Raw genomic sequence first — 17817 nt, 5'->3', positions numbered from 1 at the left:
CGTAGACTTGTTGCATCCCCCGACAGGTAGAAGTCAGTCTGTTAGAAGCAATTCAGGCAGCAGCCATAAACCTGCTGATGTAGAGATGTCACATGTCATTGACTCGCCAGTGTTAATTGCTGGATTAGCGTGTTCTAGCATAGTCTGCTGAAGCAATTGCTTGATCCCCTAAAGGGATGCAGCACAGTCTTCAGGAAGAAATGCAGGTTTGGGAGCAGGGCACACCTCTCCTGCGCTCTAATCTGCACTGGGCATTGACTCACTCCATGGCCTTTGGCAACTTACTTCACCTCTGTGAAATGGGGATAATAACCCTTAATCACCACACATAGAGGGGTGTTGAGAGGAATGATGGAGAGCTATGAAGCATGCAATGCTTTTATATGGAAGTACTGGAAAGGGTGCAGGTCTTCCCACAGGGTCTGCCCTTGCAGCCCCCAACCATGAAGGAGTTCTCAGCACAGCCCTGAGCCATGGATGCTGTGCCATGCAGGCAGGCCCTTACCATGGTAGTGCTACTTGGAGCGCCAAGTTCATGACCAGACTGAAAAGGGCGCAGTGGTTACTTTTCCTCATTAAATGGTTTCTTTAGGCTGGTAGATGTGAGCTGAAGAAAAGGAAAAAGAGGAAAACCCACTCACAAGCCAGAGCATGAGAAATGTCTGTATCTCCATGTCCATATTCACATCACTGCTCAGGGCTGGTGCTGAGTCCAGAGGAGAGGGCAGCAGGACCAATACACTGGCCTCTCTCACCCCATCCAGGTGCCCTATGAAGGCAGGCCCAAGAGATCGATGCCTTTTCTTGAAAAAACAAGCTTTGAGCTGGGGAGCTCATTTCAGTTGTGGATCTCCCACCACCTGGTCACAGAAGTGGGCAGTATGGGAGAGCTGGTATCAGAAGAGTGAACCAAAGACGCCACAGAGCTCTGCCATGGCAGAAACTAAGCCCCGACAAGGGGGTGGTTGTGCATGTTTAAGCAGAGCCTTTGTGCGGGCAGGAGAGGCACATGAATGGGGAGTCTGTCTATACCATCAACGTTAAAAACTGAAAGTGAATTAAATTAATTTAGAGGGATTCCGAAAAAAACCATCCACACTTGTGCTCAATTCCTGCAGAAGATAGCCCCAAAACAGACCCTGAAAATTGCTGACCCCCACCATCCTACACCTGGAGAATTGAGGGAAAAATAAACATGTCACCATTCTAGGGCTGGGGGCTAAGTGTAACTGGAAGGGTGTGGCATAGCATACCTTACCCATTTCCCAGTGACAAGTACCTGTGTGAACAGTGCAGGACACATAAGACAAAAATTCAACAACCCTGTGATACCAAATTAACCCCTTTGCAAGGAAATGTATGGCAGGATAACACCATGAAAAAGGTGAGAGTAAGGTTAGCAGTACTATAGCATGGACTAACCACTGCCTGAAGTTCCTCCAAATATGATACTGCTTTTGTTTTAGTATAAATGAGTTTCATTGAGATTTAAACCAGAATTCCTTCACTGAAAGCGTCTGTGTTACTATTATGTTTTTGGACACATCTCTTCCTCAGCAGAAGTTTATGCACACACTTAAACTTACATCAAAGCTCAGAAAGGGAGTGAGGCAAAATGTAGAGAAGCTGCTGGAAGATTTGTAGCAGAGCTAACATGCTTTGCTGAAGGGCAATGGGATTATTCTCCAGGGGAAGGCTACGCAGTGTAGCCTACATTACGGTGTAAGTGCTGGGCACTGTGACAGCTCCAGCCATGTGTATGTGGCATCATGCAGCCTTGGAGCTGTTTGCGGAGGCTACCTGTTTAAGACCACCTAGAGGTGTCCCAGTATCGGCAGCAGTACATATCATCATGAGTACTGCAGCACAGGCATTAAAATGAACTTCCTGGCAGAGCCAGCCAATGCAGAAGTGAACCTCCAGCACCATGCACTCCTGCAAATACAGCCTGTTTCCACCAGCAGGGAGGCAGAAGGTAGAGAGAACCTGCTTGATTGAACCTTACACTGATTTACTGACCCCAGTGTTAGAAAAAGAAGATTTGGCTTTTCCTTACAGCTACATTGATGCCTGTGAGCCTGAAATCAGTAGAGGCAATACACGATAATACCATTCAAGGCGAAGATCTGCATTAATCAAACCGGTTTACAACCATGGCAGTTTCTCCTTGTCACGTGCCATTAAGCCTAGCTATTTGCACAGTATTTTCAGAAAACTTATCTTGAAATAAGAGATCATGGGCATCACAGCCAGATTTATTCAGATCCAAAGAGGTTCAGCCTTGAAAAACATCTAGAGTTGGAAGTCTCTACAGTGTATGACGCCTGAGTAGCAATGTCTTCCTCAAGCAACTATTTCTCTCCAAGTGGGGTAACGTATTAGGTCCTCATAAGGCAAAGCACGTGTTTTTCTTTGTTAAAAGGCTAACAGCCCATTCCTCTGCCTAGTGAAATCCCCACTGTGGAAAGGTCATCTATACTGCCCTGTGGTGTAGCCCATCTGAATGCCATCCTGAACGCAGGGTGCCTGCAGCACCCACCCGTTCCTCTCCTGCAAAGCCAGGGCTTTTCTCTGGGGTTCACCCTAAGAAGGAAGTTGCATGAGCCAGAAGCCCATGCCAGACATTTCTGGGCTCTGGGGCCCATGGCATTTCTTTTGCACAAGGCCAAGTATCACATGCTAGTGAACACAGTATGGTAACCACTGTCCCAGATAGGATGATTGCTTCAAAAAAGGAGGGAAGAAAATGCTTCAGAAGCTTATTTCCCATCAGGAGCAAAGGTCTGGGTGACCCACATCTATGGGCTGGGGAGTGCTGGCCCCTGGGCTCTGAAGGGCAACAGAGGGGAGACCTTTCTGACCCTACACCAGAGAACAGCCTTACTGACCAGGGTTAGCAACCAGGAGACTGTAGCATGGCTTTTCCCTGAATGGCTGGATTTGTACCACCAGGACAGAGGAAAAAAACATCTTTTTGCAAATTTGCACAACAGACCAAGCTCTAGCTTAAAAGCTAAGGAAGGGCTGGGAGACATAGACCACCACCATTGGACAGAGCTGCCCCTGTGCTGACAGCCAAGGACAGTCAAGGAAACTAAAACATAAGGGCAAATTAGTCCTGTAGGTTTGCACTGTAATCAGCAGGGCAAGGGAGGCCCTTCCAGGGACACCCTGTCTTGACATGGCGTCTAACATGGTCGGGGTGGTGGGGTGGTGGTTTGTTTTAGCCAGGGCCAGGTTTTCTTATATTCACCTATCTATGTGTGCATGCATCCATCCATCTGTCCATCCTTCCATCCCACCACCCGGCTGGACCAGCTGTTGAGCTGGCAAGGGTGCAGAGTGAGAGGGATGGTATCACTTTAGCTGGCTGAGAGCTCAGTCACTGGGAAAGCAAAGGGTAAACACAGGATTGATTGAATTCCTTTTTTTCCTAACAAGTGCTGTGCCAAGATCATCCTTTTAGAATCCCATGTTTGGCATTTTCTATCTGTTTATAAAAAATATACATATATAGTTATTGCTACATTCCCTACTTGTGTGAAATTGTCCTTCATTGGAGAAACTAAAGCAGGAATACAGGGAATGTTGCTGCAATTTGCAAGTGCCAGTCTAATGAATTACATGAGAGACCATGCCAAAGGGGCAAACATACTAATGAGAGACCAAGCATGGTTCAGGTGGGCCACACTCAGTCTGACAACTGCCCAGCTAGACTCACACCTGCACAGAGATGTACTGGCTGCAGGAATGCTGCTGTTCCAGGGCTGCCCAAGACAGTGCAAAACCTGAGCCTAGATCCTCCACCACACAAAGCTGCAGCAGGCGCTCACTAATACCTGCCAATGACTGGGAGTTGCATCCCGGCTTGAGCTCTGTGCAATCCGTGAAGTTCTGCAAACCTGGCCCTGTCTTGCGCCTTCCCCCAGAGCCCCAGGCTTGTGCCGTGTTAGAGATAACTATTGATAATTACATTTAAAACTTTCATCTCCTTCTTCACATCTTCCCAGTGAACTTAATGATGGAAGAAGTTGCCAGATGTTAATTATTATCATTATCAGCTCCTAGCATTTACTGTACAAAGCAGTGCTTTTCCTGGTCTCAGCACTCTGTGATTATAGCACAGAGACAAAGGCAGGTTCATTAAAGTAGCCCGCAAATGTTAGTGTAGTCATTATCCAATTAACGTTCCTCTTCACAGGATGAATATAAACCTGACAAAGACCTCTCTGAAGTGGATCTGAAAAATGCCATCCGTGTGCACCACGCCTTAGCCACGAAAGCCTCTGACTACAGCAAGAAGTCCAATGTGCTCAAGCTGAAGACGGCTGACTGGAGAGTCTTCCTCTTCCAGGCCCCGTAAGTACCAGCTCTTCCCGCAGACCCTGGACCAGCAGCCTGGCCTCCAGCCACCACCAGACTCCCTCCAACCTGGCCAGATCAACACACACATTAGGGGAAAAATCGGGGGGGGAAGGAAGGTGCTGAGCAGGAGGGTTAAGGGTGAGGTCTGTAGGGCTCTGCAAAGGACTTGATCAGGGAGTCAGTTTCTACCTGTCACTCTTGGTAGCTGTGTGTCAGTCCTGGAGGTCCTTTTTCATCTGTCACCAAGGTGGGCTGGAATGTAAAGGGCCGAGTAAAGGGCTCACCTTACTAACTTCTATTGTCAGTCTGTGGAAGGGAGAAAATCTATGTGGTACATTGAACTAGGGAGCTGAAGGTTGCTCTTGTCAGCTTTTGATGGTGAAACTGTCAAAGCTCATTAAAGAAGTCTCCCCAGCCAGGCTAGATCTTCTTTCTTCCTTAGTCCATTGCAGAGGAAAGTTGCTCTGCTAGTAAGTGTCATGTGTCATCACCAAGAGTCATCTTCTGTCTGATGTTTTCCTTGTTTCCTGCTGAGATAGGTGACATTGTCTGTAAGTTGGGCTGGGGTACTAACATCAAGCTAAAGCTTGACATCTGAATTTGTGCAGTGAAAGCCCACTTGAAAGCTGGGGGAAGCAGTGTCTGAACAGATCTGATGAGCGACCCTGGGCAGTGTCCCATGAATGACACAAATGAGGGATCCACCCTACTCTGTGGGACCTCTGTTGTTTGCCTTCCACTCTCCAAAGAGTAGGATATCTATCCTTGGCCCTTTTCACCATGCTGCCTCTCCCCAGCTCCTCAGGGAATGCAGTCACAGCTGATGAGGAAGGCAGGACTGCCAGCACTTCAAGAGGCAGACAACAGCCTTGAAATCATTAGGGCACTGTAAAGTTGCCAATTAGGCCAGTGTTTTCCTCTGTTCACAAGTCAGGGTGGCACAGAAATGGCTTCAAAGAAAGGCCACTGATGGGTCTCCTGAGAGTGGGTGGCTCCAGGGCTGTTCTGAGCTGTCTGGTCCTGGGTCAGGAGCATTTACAGACATCCTCTCTCTTCTCCCTTCCTCCATTACAGAAGTAAGGAAGAAATGCTCTCCTGGATCCTCAGAATCAACCTTGTTGCTGCCATTTTCTCTGCCCCAGCCTTCCCAGCTGCAATCTGCTCCATGAAAAAGTTCTGCCGCCCGCTCCTGCCCTCGTCCATGACCAAGCTGTGCCAGGTAACATGTGAGAGAAGGAGAGATGGAGGGGTGCCCAGCACTCAGCCATCCCTTCAGCATGCAGATCAGGCTGAGCCCATCTGCAGCTCCCCCAGCTCCTGCCTGATAGACACATTCAGGTGCTCAGGGCAGGAACAGGGGAGTGGAGTGGGCAACTTGGACAGACTGTGGGATGATTGTCTGGCCAATACTTCCTTTGCAATGGCTATAAAGCAACCTTATGCACACATACCTGCCTGTATGGTTGTTGATTCTGGCTTGCTTATCGCTCTTTGCTCATCACATCCCAGCACCTTTCTGTGGCTGGAGTTAAAACAGCTGGTGCTACTGAGCACAACAGCTGGCAACAGCCCTGGTTTATTTTATAATCTGGCACTCAGAAGTGGCACCCTGTTGTTTCTCAAGCCGAAAAACCACAGACAAAGGGGGAGTCTGAGTCTCGGTGGGGAAGGTTTTCTGGAAGCAAGGGGGCACAGTGCACCAGTCCATGGCTGCCTAAGGCTCAGTTAACCAAGAGCAATGGGCAGCTGCCACCCAAAGTGTAGCTTTTGTTTGCACTGTCCAGGGAAAGCCCAACATGCCTTAGCACTTCCAGAAAGTAGGGACGCATTGCTACTGGCTCCCAGCAAAGGGGAGGACAGCCAGAAATGTCAGGGCAGAGATACAGCTCCTATCTGCTGAACCAGATGTGGCCAGATGTCACCTTTCTCAGAGCCCAGGTGGGTAGGGTACTTTTACCTCAAAAAAAGAGCAGGATGAGCAGCTCTTGGGACACTTCTGGTTCTGCCTGGTTGTTAAAGGATGCAGAGCATTTCATGTTTATGGTGCTAAAGAAGCCCATGTGCCAGAGAAATCCACTCTTGGCACTTGCAATACATGGGTTTTAATCTTACTCAAATACCTGTTGTTCAGCTGCTCTTTATCAGATGAATTTTCAAATGTACTGCACACCTTTGTCTCCAGCACAGTAGCTAAACTCACATCTTTGCGGAGACAGATCCCAGATCAACAGATAGGCGGTGCACTTGGGTGTTGCACTCCTACGTTTTATACCTGACATGCTTCTCTCGGCAGGAGGAACAGCTGAGGTCTCATGAAAATAAAATGAAGCAGATTGCAGACGAATTAGCAGAGCATAAATTACATCCTGTAGAGAAGAGCCTCAAGTCAAAAGAGGCTGAGGAATACAGACTCAAAGAACATTACCTAATATTTGAGGTAAAGGAACTTCCATCTTTTCTGTGATAAATGATACCTTGGTTGATTGAGGAGAACTAAGAACTCCAGAGTGGATGCTGTAAGCCTGAGAGAGTGTGAAAGGAGAGAGAAGGAAGAGGGTTCACAAGCTGGATGGGTGTCTTGGGGCGGCAGCAAGCCTCCCTGTTTTGCACTGAAGCTAAAAAAAGAAATAACGGACATTTCCTCCTCTGTGATTTCTAATCAGAGGAGGGGAAAACTGATGAGAGAAATAAAATCTTCCTTTACTGTGCTGAAACTTGACATTTCCTCAGGTCCTAAGTAAGGAAGTGGTTCAGTTCTTGGTGTGCATCAGTCTTTTTCAGCAACATTAATAAAAAGCTGAAGGAATCCCTGGGAGAATTAATCTTGTTTTGCTGGAACCTTTTCTGTAAATAAAGCCAAAACCAGCATTACAGCTGATTACAGACTCTTTGAGGATGCATGTAGCTAAGTTTAAACTCTCTGCAAAGTCTAAGAAGCACTTAGTTGTGGGAGAAATTGGATATTTTGTTCCAGTGAGAGTTGAGCAGAAGTTGTGATGCCTGCCACATAGGTGTCAGTGGGAAGGGACTGCTGGAGGCCTCTACTCCTGCTTCCAGCAGGAGCTTGGATTATTCCCACTATTAGCCCAGGCTGAGTGTGTTATTTTGTGGCAGAGTCACAAATCTCCAAAGATGGAAATGTCCCACCTCCTTCCGCATACCAGGGCTGCACCACCCTTTTGTGTAACACCCAGCCTGACTCTCCAAAGCCACAGTTTCTGGCTGCTGGTTCCCTTGCCTTTGTACCAACCCTTCAAATAGTGGCTTGCTGCTGCCTCCTGTTTTCCAGACATCTTGTTTGGGATGCCTGCAGAGAAGTCTCCATCTGAGCATTTTCTTTAGGCTGTCTTTTCATTCCGCAAGGAAAAGTTGGCACTTCCAGAGCATAATTCATCTCATCTGTCTTATGAGATGTGCTCTAGAAATGCTTGTTTCTCTGTGCTGACAAAGAAGTGAGTATAGGCTGCCTCTGAGATGTTAGGGGAAAGGATGAGTGTTACCCAAGTCCATAAAAAGAGGTCCCATGTAGCCTTGGAATAAAGGTGCCAGGCAGAGAGAAGATGCCTCCCTTTATGCTGTGCTCTGTGAGGAGCAATGGGGGCACGACTCAGCAATCACAAGTGAATCACTGGAAGGAAACAATGGCAAGCAGAAGTATTCGAATCAATTGAGGGGAACTCCTAAGTCAGGAAAGAGCAGATCTGTTGGTCTGTTTTCACCTCCAGTACCTGCCTTATACAATCAGAGTGGCACTCAAGATCCATAACAGCAACTAGAGAGTGTTGCACAACCCTGCCCTTTCTCCTCAACCCTTTCAATGATGGGTTGATAAGTCTTTGCAGGCTTTGTGTAGACCAGGCATTGTGCTGTGGTTAAACAGTACTTGTTGGGTGTGATTAGTGGGATCCTGACAATATAGGATGGGTTTTCCTGCAGTATGCAGATGCATTGCCTCAGCTTTCCATGCATGCCATGGCCTGTCCCTGTTCCCAGGCTCTCTGTTCCCTCTTTCCCTGCAGAAGAGCCGCTACGAGACATACATCAACCTGCTGTGTATGAAGATAAAAGTCGGGACAGATGACCTAGAGAGAATTGAAACCAGTTTCTTCAAGGTGGAAGCTGATGACATTGCTTTGCGGAAGACACATTCAAGCCCTTCCTTGAGCCAAGGGCACATGTCCATCAGCTGTAAGGTGGAAAAGGACATTTTAGAGCAGAACACTTAACAAGGAATGCGTGCACAGCGGGGATGAACCGGCGATGCTTTGCGCTCCTGGACTAGATCGATGAGCACAATTTTACCTAGGAAATTACATGAGCAAAACCATAGACGTGTACAACATGGTGATTGCTCTAGTGAAAGAAATCAAAGAAGCTTTAGTTGACACTCTCTGGCAACGCTCTGGCATTTCAGCATCATAGACATGCCATCTCTTCTTCATCCCCAACAGCACCAGTGGCTTTTCTTTCCCTCCTACCGCAGCCTGTACAACAAAGGGATATGCTGGTTCTCCAAGGGCCAGGTTGCTCTTTTCTCCACTAGCCCTCTCTCTCCTCCTCCTTCTCTTCCTGGAGTCCCCACTGGTTCATGTCCACAGTTCCTGGCAGTGCAGGAAACTCAGCCGAGATGACATCTGTGACACCACCAGCACTCCCAGAGAAGGGCACAGAGTGGCAGGGAGCATGTCCCTCCCCCAAAAGGAGCACCGTTCAGCACGTCGCGATAGGATGGGTGTCATGAGCTAGTCACTGACCGAACGAGAGATGTCTTCAGCACAGCATGTGGGAATGTCATCTGCCCATGGCAGGAGAGGCCTGAAGTGCCCTCTGTCACCTTATCCTTTTTTTATATATATATATATACATATGAATATATATACATATGAATATATATAAATAAATATATATATATATATGTAAGGAAACTTTAATGTAGGTTTTTAACCTCAGTGTGCAAGTGAAGGCAAGCTGCCTGGGGAAGACACTAGGGACCATGGAGGGTCTGACCAGCCCACCAGGATGTTTTAAAAATTGCAGTAGCCTATGTATCTTTTTTTTGTTCCTCCTGTTTTTTATTGAAATGGAAAGCCCACCTGGCTTTGCTGTGAAACATCACTCTCCTGTACCTGCTTGTTCAGACAAACTGGCCAAGTGGCTGCTTATTTAGCATCCATGGTGTCTGCCACTTCGGCTTTGAGGCGCAACTGGAGCCGTGCTTCAGATCCAGCTGAACCTTTGTGTGCAGGAGCAATTCCACCTGCCCATCAATGTTGTACTTCCTCCATTTTGCAATGCACATGCTATACTCTTTTAAGCGGGGAATTGTGTTTCTGTTCCTTTCTGCTGTCTGTGGTCCAACGATTTACTGTTGTGCTAGAAGTGATTCCTCTGCATTTCAATGCCATGACTGTCCTCCCACACTTTATTTATTTATTTCGCTGTTTGGTTTGGTCCTTTATCTCAAATTGCTTTTCTTTCTGCTAGATGAATTCACAGTAATCAAGTTCCAGTTTTGAAGGATCTTGTAGCTGCTAATTACAGTCATTTATTGTTTATATTTTGCAGCATTTTTTAAACAAAGAAAATAAGATTTATTTGGACCTTCAGCATTTGACAGCCTATGGACTACTATTTTCCATGATGGTTCATGACACTAAAAACCTCTGCCCAACTTTGTCACCTCTTCTTTTATCTGTTTCTTTGTACAGTTTGATAGTTCATTTGAAATGATGCACTAAGGATCATGTAAAAAAGAATAACAATAAAGCTGAATCTGTTGATAAGAGAATTGGTCTGAAGTACAGTTCCACCATGTGCTGGACTGGTCCCAGACTTCATGGCACTAGATGGCCAGGCTGACACAGATGTCCATCAGCACCTGCTGCATGAAAGCCAGGTTCCTATGGACAGACAGCACCAGAAAATTGCAATGCCTTTCCATGAGTGGGGTACCAGCCCACCCATCCTCCCGGGTGCTGAAAGCACTGGCCTGCCTGTGCTTTGGATGGTTGGCTCACCTGTGGGGCAGCTGTGGACAGATGGGCTGCTTTGGGAACACATCCAGGTAACTCTTCTCTCTGTCTGGTGCATCCCAAGTCTGTCTGTCCACATGCACCCTAGAGGTTTATGGGAGAAGAAAGATACCAACATCTGCATTGGTGGTTGGAGATGTTCTGGGATCTGTTCCCAGAGGAGCCCATGGCTACATTGAGTGTCATGGCTGTTTCTCCAAGGCATCCTGTGCTTTGCTGTGCCAGGTACTGTACAGATATCCCTTGCACTGAAGACCTCCAAGATGATGTTAACTCACATGAAGCGTCTGGTGCCCAGACTCACAGAGGGGAAGCCTGGGGGAAAGCCAGGCCCGACTCTTGCTCTCCAAAATCCCAGGTAATATTATGTACCTCAGCCTGTCCTTTCTCACCATCCTCTCCAGTAGGCAGTGACATCTCCGATATGTTTGAGGAAGCCACCAAGAGCAGCTCAGTCCCCCATGTTGAAGGTGCCAGTCTGCCATCCTCGGTTGGGAGTAAGTTGCAGGGAAAAGCAGGATCTTGAACGTCTCCTCTGGGCACCAGGAAAGGGCCTCAGAGCCATGAGACTCACCACCCAATGGATGTGGAATGAGGTAGCATCCAGCATTAAACAGCCCTTGGCAAGACAGCTAAGAGGGTTAAACTTGCGCTTATTGACAACCAGCAGTTTGCTCTGATGTGCAAGTAGTGATCTGGGTGCATATTTGGTGAGCATTTTACCTACAAGAGGGCACTGAGAAGACCCAAAATGCCTTGTTTGACCAGCCCACAGCCTCAGCTTGTGACCAGGAGGAAAATGCTTTTTTTAATCCCTCTTTCCCTGCCTGGAGACAAAGGACTCAGCCACCCACAGCTAAGAGAGAAGAGCAGCATCTCAGGGGAATTAAACAGCCACAGCTTTTTCTCCTCCTGGAGGTACCCAAACGTGCTTTCTGGCACATCCCCAGTCCGTGCCAGGCCCTCCAGCAGGCAGCATGGCTGCTTGGGGTCTCAGACAGCATCCCCTGACAGTGCTGGTTCAGCTGGGCCTTCCTGCCAGGTCCCTTCTTCTGGACACAACCTGACACCACATTCATTTTAGAGAGACTTTTTGGGGGGTGGAGGCTTTGCAATCCCAAAGCCAGGATCCTGCTCCTCTCCTGCTTGCATCACCCCATCTGTGTCAGCAGAACAATTCCCTCCCCTCTGGGAAGGGCAGCAAAGGCATCATACATGTGGAGCAGAGCTGGCAGGATGCTTTGGTGGCTCCCCCCACCTGTGAAAATTGCTATAAAATATTTACAGCCAAACCCTAGGAATACACATGGCTGGAAATGAGGGGTCTAAAAATAAACTAGACAGGGAAAAAGGAGAGAGACATAGGCTTCCTTCAGAGGCAATTGGAGAGAAAATTGAAGTAGTGTAACTGCCTCCAAATATAGAACACAATTATGGGAATCAAGGGGTGTGTTGAACAAGAAATCACCACAAGAAATCATGAGGCTGCCACAGCTCAGAGCTAGCAGTGTCTCAGCAGATACAGAGCATCACAGTTCCATGCAAACCATGGAGCAGTAAAACATCCCCCTGCACAGGGCAGCACTCAGCAAACTTGCAGCTCCTTTCCGAGGGACCCAGAGAGCAGACTGTGATGCTAATGCCTGCTGTGAAACAGCTGCACACCCCGAGCACACCCCAAGGTTTGGCTGCACCATTGCTCTGCACCCCGGCCCAGAATGCAGCAGAAAGAGGCCCAAGAGCTGCAGCCATCTTGTAATGCAGATGCTGCTGTCCCAGCCCTGGGTGGACTTCTCTATGAACAGAGCTCACCAGCTCACAGATGCTGAGGACAGACAGGCAGGGAGATGGGGTTGTTTTTGGGAATCCAAAGGCCCCCCATCTCTCATCTATGTGGCTGGTTTCCCCAAGGATCCTCACCCTCTGTGACCTCCCATGTGTGTCCCTTCCAGGGGGTCAGGTGCTTCCAACCCATTCCTGTCCATCTCACCACACTCCAGGAGCTCCTGGAAGAGATAAGTTGGTGGACCAAAGGCAATGGGGAGTCGCAGCCTGTCCCAAGAGTAGCAGGAGAGTGGAGAGCTGCACGGTACTGCTGCTTTCATCCAGCAAGGCTTGGGGCTGTGCAGAAGTGGGACACGATGTGTCCATGTGTTACATGGCAAATGTCACCCAAATCAGCACTTGACCCTACTGCCTTTATCCCTAGTCCTAGACATCTAAGACCTCCTTTACACATTGCTGTTGGGTCACATGGGCCCTGTGGCAGGGGGACAGGATCCTTTAGCCTTTAACCTTCTGGGAAATCAGTGTTGAGATGCCTTTATTCAGGGCGAAGTGCTGAGCCCTCTCTCTGGCTGGAGTCCCCATAGCACGTGCAATGGATGTTAAGGGTGGCCTGTGACCCAGTCAGGTCAGCTCCAAGGCAATGGGCATCCTGGGGGTGTTGGAGCAGAAGGAGCCCAGGCTGTGGGTGTGCTTAGCCTGGCCTTCAGCATGGGCATCATTGTGAGGACCAGGGACTTCTCTCATGGCTCTGGTATTCCTATGGTGTTGACTCAGACCAGTGTGTAGCAGATCCCTCTCCTACTAGGTGAGTTCAGCTGGGACTTTTGGGCACCTATTCATCTCACTGAGCAGGAACAAGGGAGTGTGGTCTGAGTTGGACTGAGCCACAGGTCCAACCTCAGGAACTGTGCTTCCTGTGAATACGTCATATTCTCTGTGATTCCCCTACATGAGGGCTAGCCAGAGACACAGACTTGCCATGGAAGAGCTGAAGAAGGGACCTGTTTTGTGGGTAGGCAGATGTTGCATGGTGGCACAGCACTTGCAGAATTGGACCCAACACATCTCCACTCTACTGCAAAAGTCACTGAAATTGGTGCCAGGATGTGAAGTATGTGCCCTTCTTGGCACAACAGAAAGCTTCCGCAGGTGGGATGAAGGGGGATCTCCTAGGCTCCAGGTGGAGAAGAAATGGCATCCCTCCAGGAGACATGTGGGTAGCATCCACTCACCTCAGTGAGCCTCCACTCCTGAGCCCTCCTGTGAAGGTCAAATGTCCATGCCAGGTAGAAAAACACCCACCTCTGGACCTCTAAAGGCAGAAAGATGTTTACAGGACCAAAGCATCTCTCACATGAGGAAAGGCTGAGAGAGCTGGGACTGTTCAGCCTGGGGAAGAGAAGGCTCAGCGGGACTTTACCCATGTGTATAAATACCTGATGGGAGGCAATGAAGGAGAGGGAGCCAGACTCTTCTCAGTAGTGCCCAGTGACAGGACAAGAGGCAATGGGCACAAATTAAAAAATAGGAAATTCAGTCTGAACACAAGAAGACACTTTTTTGCTTTGAGGGTGACCAAGCACTGGCAGAGGTTGCTCAAAGAAGTTGTGCTGTCGCCATCCCTGGAGGTATTCAAAACCTGACTGAGCATAGTCCTGGGCAACTGGCTCTGGGTGAGCTGGTTGAGCAGACGAGTTGGACCAGATGACCTCCAGAAGTCTCTTCCAACCTCAACCAGTCTGATTTTGTGTATGACACCTGTCACAGCTCCCCATTTGCCCCCCAAGTTGCCTGAGATTAATGCAGCCCACAGCTTGTTATTTCTTATTTTATTTATAATATAAAAAATGTTCAAGTGTTAAACAGTCGAGAGTTCTGACATTCAGACAATCCAGAGCAAACTTTGACAATCATCTTATGACAAATTAGCAGAGTTTTCTATCTGACCCCATCATGGGTGAGGAATAGAGGGTTTAGTTACTTTATTGCTAAAAGTTAAATGAAATACACTGTCAATTGTTGTATTATCTTCTCAGTCACAGCTTCACCATGCATCCAATCTACAGTATCTGAAATGCAAAGGACATGCAGAAGTAAAAATACAAAAAGAAAAAAGTCAGGCTACAATGTAAACAGGTTTGCTGCAGAGAACTGAGGAGAGAGGGGCACTTCCACAGGGGATGCTCTGCCACCTGGACACGCAGGACTGTCTCTTTGCGCCACAGAGCCAATAGCCAGAGCTGCTCCGAGTTCAGAAACATGACATCCATCATCGATGGCAAGATGTGACAGTAACAACTGTCTTTCTTTACAATATATGGCACGGCGGTACAGAAGAATCTGCTCACTGGGCTGCCCCATGCAGGGCCCTTCCCAGCCAATGCAGAGGCAACAAGCAGAGCCAAAAGTGCTTGGGCTCCTGCCAAACCCCAGGGCAGCACGGCCAGCAGCTGCCTGGCACGGCGTACAAGGGCAAGCCGTGGCCGTGCTGTGCCCCGGGGCTGTCCTCTGGGCATCCTCCGGAACTGCCTGAACCGTGGCTGAGCACGGCACACAGGACAACACAGCCCCGGCAGCCCTACGGCACCACGGCACACAGCACCACAGCCAACACCGCACCGCAGCAACACCACTCCATCAAGGGGATGCCGCGGCCAGCACGGCACCAGTATGGCAACACACAGGGCACTGCAGCTGAATGGAGACTGCCCTGCTGGGCCCACCGCGCAGTGCCATCTGCCTGCCAGGGCTGGCTTCAGTGAACTGGATTCAACCGTATGTAACGGGGTATTATTTCGCCACGTTCATATGGGTGTCTGCCTTGTTCGACTACAAACCTGTGCCAACCCAACTTCAGACCCACAGGTGAAATGGCCAAAGGTTGAGAGCTATATTGTAAGGGCTGCTGCTGCGTGATTTCATTTTCTCTTCCTACCTGTGTGGCAAAAGAAACATTATTTCTGCATTTCAGTACGATGCTGTTGGGTTTCTTTTTCTCCTGATTTAAGGAGAAATACAAGTATTTTACAGGGCAAGACAGATCCCCATTAGACATGATAATGGAAATGCTCCCACTCATGTTCTTGATGTGTGTTTAAACGATACCTTAAAGAATAAGATCATTAATAGCAGGGTACAGGGCAAAGTGACGAGGCTGTTTTCTTTCAACGGAAGACCGCCCTTGTGACAGGTTGTCTCCCAAACAAAAATCTATGATCTTAAAAATGCTACTGAAACAGAATCCTCGGCATGAATCCCAGCACTAGCATACAGCAAAAGGCACCACGATAGTTTTGTTTTCTATTTTTAAGTAGTCAAAAATTGGCCCACTTTTTTTTTAACTTTATTGTTTGTTTTCTTTTCTTCTTTTTTTTTTTTTTTACTTTTTTTTTTCTCGGAAGCTGTAAATCAAGACATTACATATAAATAGAGATTCCCTATAAAAAAGTCATTGTCGTTAGCTATTATAAGACAACTTTGCTAAAATGAAAATAAAACATTTTATTTGTTATATTTTTCCCTCTTTTATATAAAATAAAAATATTTATTTTTGTTTTGTTTTGTCTTGTCTCCCTCCTCAGCCTCCTCCATGCGGGTTACGTCTGCAGGCGCGTGAGTCTGGGAGGCGCCTAGAGAGGATCTGGGTCCGGTTTGGGTGTCGTGTGTGCCAGGCTGCTGCGCCCGCTCTCCCCATGAGCACTGTGTCTGCTGCAGGAGTAGTGAGTCCGGCTGTCGCCTGGCCGATGGAGCGGGGGCGACTCTGTGTGCGCCGCCTCATTGTTCTGAGTGCTTAGGAATGGGGTGCTCTCGGCCACCAGCTCCTCGTCAGACTCGCTGTAAGAGGCGCTGCTCAAGGAGAAGGAGTCCCGGACGGCTCTGGCTCTGTGAGGGATGTGCCCGTTCAGTTTGGATTTTTTCCACCGCCTGTTGCTGCTGGATGTTTTCTTTGGCTGCTCTAGTGCTGTGACGTACTCCTGCGTTGTCTCGTACTCGTCGTCCTCCGTGATGCGGAAGGGGCTGGAGGGCAGGCTCCCCATGCTGTCATTTAGGTAGGTCTTCCTTTGGTAGTAGCTGTCATACCTCTGCGTGTCCTGGAAGGGGAGCTGGTACCGCCGCAGGAGGGGCTGCTGTTCCTCCACGCGGAAGCTGATGGGGGCCGCCGGCGGCAGGGAGACGGCATGCGCTGAGTTGGGGGAGGTGATCTCAAAGGTGGGCACTTGTGCAGCCATCGAGTAGTGGAAGTCAACAGGCGACAGGCGTGCTGGTGTGGTCAGGGCCGACACGTACCTGAAAAAAGCAACACCTCCGTTTGGACACCGAACAACCCCAAAAACCTCCAGTTGCGCCTGCCCTCTGCTGAACACCTGATGCACGGACCCATGAGGCCTCCAGTACACCTGGTTCTGGAGCTCGGCATCTCCCGAGGAACCAGGAGGAGGGACCTTGCACCTCTGTGCCGAAGGATGATGAGCTGCTGGGCTTCAGCAGGCACTTGGGCACCACGCACTGTGTACCCCAGGACTGCCTCACCTGAGGGACTCGGTGTGCAATTCCCACCCTGCATCGCTGCAAACCTTGCAGCATTTTCCAGCAGGCTGAGTCAAGACTTCCTTGCCTCTCATCTGCCTACCAGCTGCTTTCTCTTCCCTCTGGAGCTGCCAGGCTTGTCACCAAGGAAAGTCCCTAAAATGCCCTCCCCCTGCTCAGGCCACAGATGATGAAAGCCTGGGCATTGCTTCCTCTGACTTAGCAAAAGTCTTCCATCTCAAAAAGGCATCTACCACTTTCATCTTCTCTAGTAACAACATCAGTGTGACAACTCAGGTCTGGTCTAGCCCCTCTCCAAAGAGCCCTTCATCCAGCATCACCTCTTTCTGAGAAGCAGATTTCATTTCCTCTCCAGTGTGCCAGTTGGTGTCTCTGCTCATCTCAGGCTGCCCAGGCTGCCTGGCTCACCCAGTAACTTTTTACCCATGTGTCTTGTGAAGTATGAGACATCTGTACGAGCTGGGTCAGCCTGTCTGAATGGACCAGGGACAGGAATGAGAGCAGGAGATGCTGTCTTACCCCTCTGCCCCATGGACAAGTCCCACTGCCTTGAAGGATAACTGCCCCAAAGTGGCCACATGGCCACCCAGGGTCACCCACAGCTACACACAAAGGGCTGGAGCAAGGGTGGAGATGTGCTTCTGCACCATGAGGAACCAGACTCGGGAAGAGGATGACTTGCTGCCACTCACTGGCTGATGGTGTCTTGGCTCTGCAGCTGTGTTCCCAGAAAGGCTGGGTCATACAGAGCCCTGTCTCAAGGCTGTGCCCACATACGGCACCCCTGCTCACCAGGCCATCCAGGACTATGCTGAGGATGCACATCTTTTCCCCATATACCTGAAGGCCAGACCCTGCCTGAGCTGCCAGCTGACCGAGCTGCCCAGGGAGTGCTCTCAGCCAGTTTTTCTTCACCAGTTGCTGACTGCAGCCAGGTATTTTCCGCTCCTCTCATCCCTGTGCTCCAAACCTATGTTGCCACCAGGTAAACAGAGTATAGTGCTTGCTGCTGCACCTACCAGAGTGGCCTCTTGGGGTAGTGGCTTGCTCTGGTAGGACCAGAGCTGGAGTTTCTCCAGTACTA

General features: G+C 49.0%; 2 protein-coding genes across 7 annotated transcripts in view; one reads left to right on the top strand and one right to left on the bottom strand.

Annotated features, from left to right (window-relative positions):
• Window positions 1-10138, top strand: part of PSD2 (pleckstrin and Sec7 domain containing 2) — an 86820-nt gene extending 76682 nt beyond the window's left edge. For all 5 annotated transcript variants that reach the window (XM_049829675.1, XM_049829674.1, XM_049829676.1 and 2 more), the window contains 4 exons: window positions 4202-4359; window positions 5440-5584; window positions 6659-6802; window positions 8385-10138. In XM_049829675.1, the coding sequence (XP_049685632.1) occupies window positions 4202-4359; window positions 5440-5584; window positions 6659-6802; window positions 8385-8591 (654 nt within the window). In that variant the 3' untranslated portion in view covers window positions 8592-10138. The remainder of the gene's footprint in view (window positions 1-4201; window positions 4360-5439; window positions 5585-6658; window positions 6803-8384) is intronic.
• Window positions 10139-14040: 3902 nt separating this feature from the next.
• The window catches only part of NRG2 (neuregulin 2), a 173378-nt gene continuing 169601 nt past the window's right edge, over window positions 14041-17817 (bottom strand). For both annotated transcript variants that reach the window (XM_049829681.1, XM_049829680.1), the window contains exon 11: window positions 14041-16472. In XM_049829681.1, coding sequence (XP_049685638.1) covers window positions 15815-16472 — 658 coding nt within the window. In that variant the 3' untranslated portion in view covers window positions 14041-15814. The remainder of the gene's footprint in view (window positions 16473-17817) is intronic.

This window comes from Accipiter gentilis, chromosome 26 (assembly GCF_929443795.1).
Source record: "Accipiter gentilis chromosome 26, bAccGen1.1, whole genome shotgun sequence".
In the NCBI taxonomy this organism is placed as follows: Eukaryota; Metazoa; Chordata; class Aves; order Accipitriformes; family Accipitridae; genus Astur; species Astur gentilis.
This window is presented reverse-complemented; position numbering and strand designations above follow the sequence as displayed.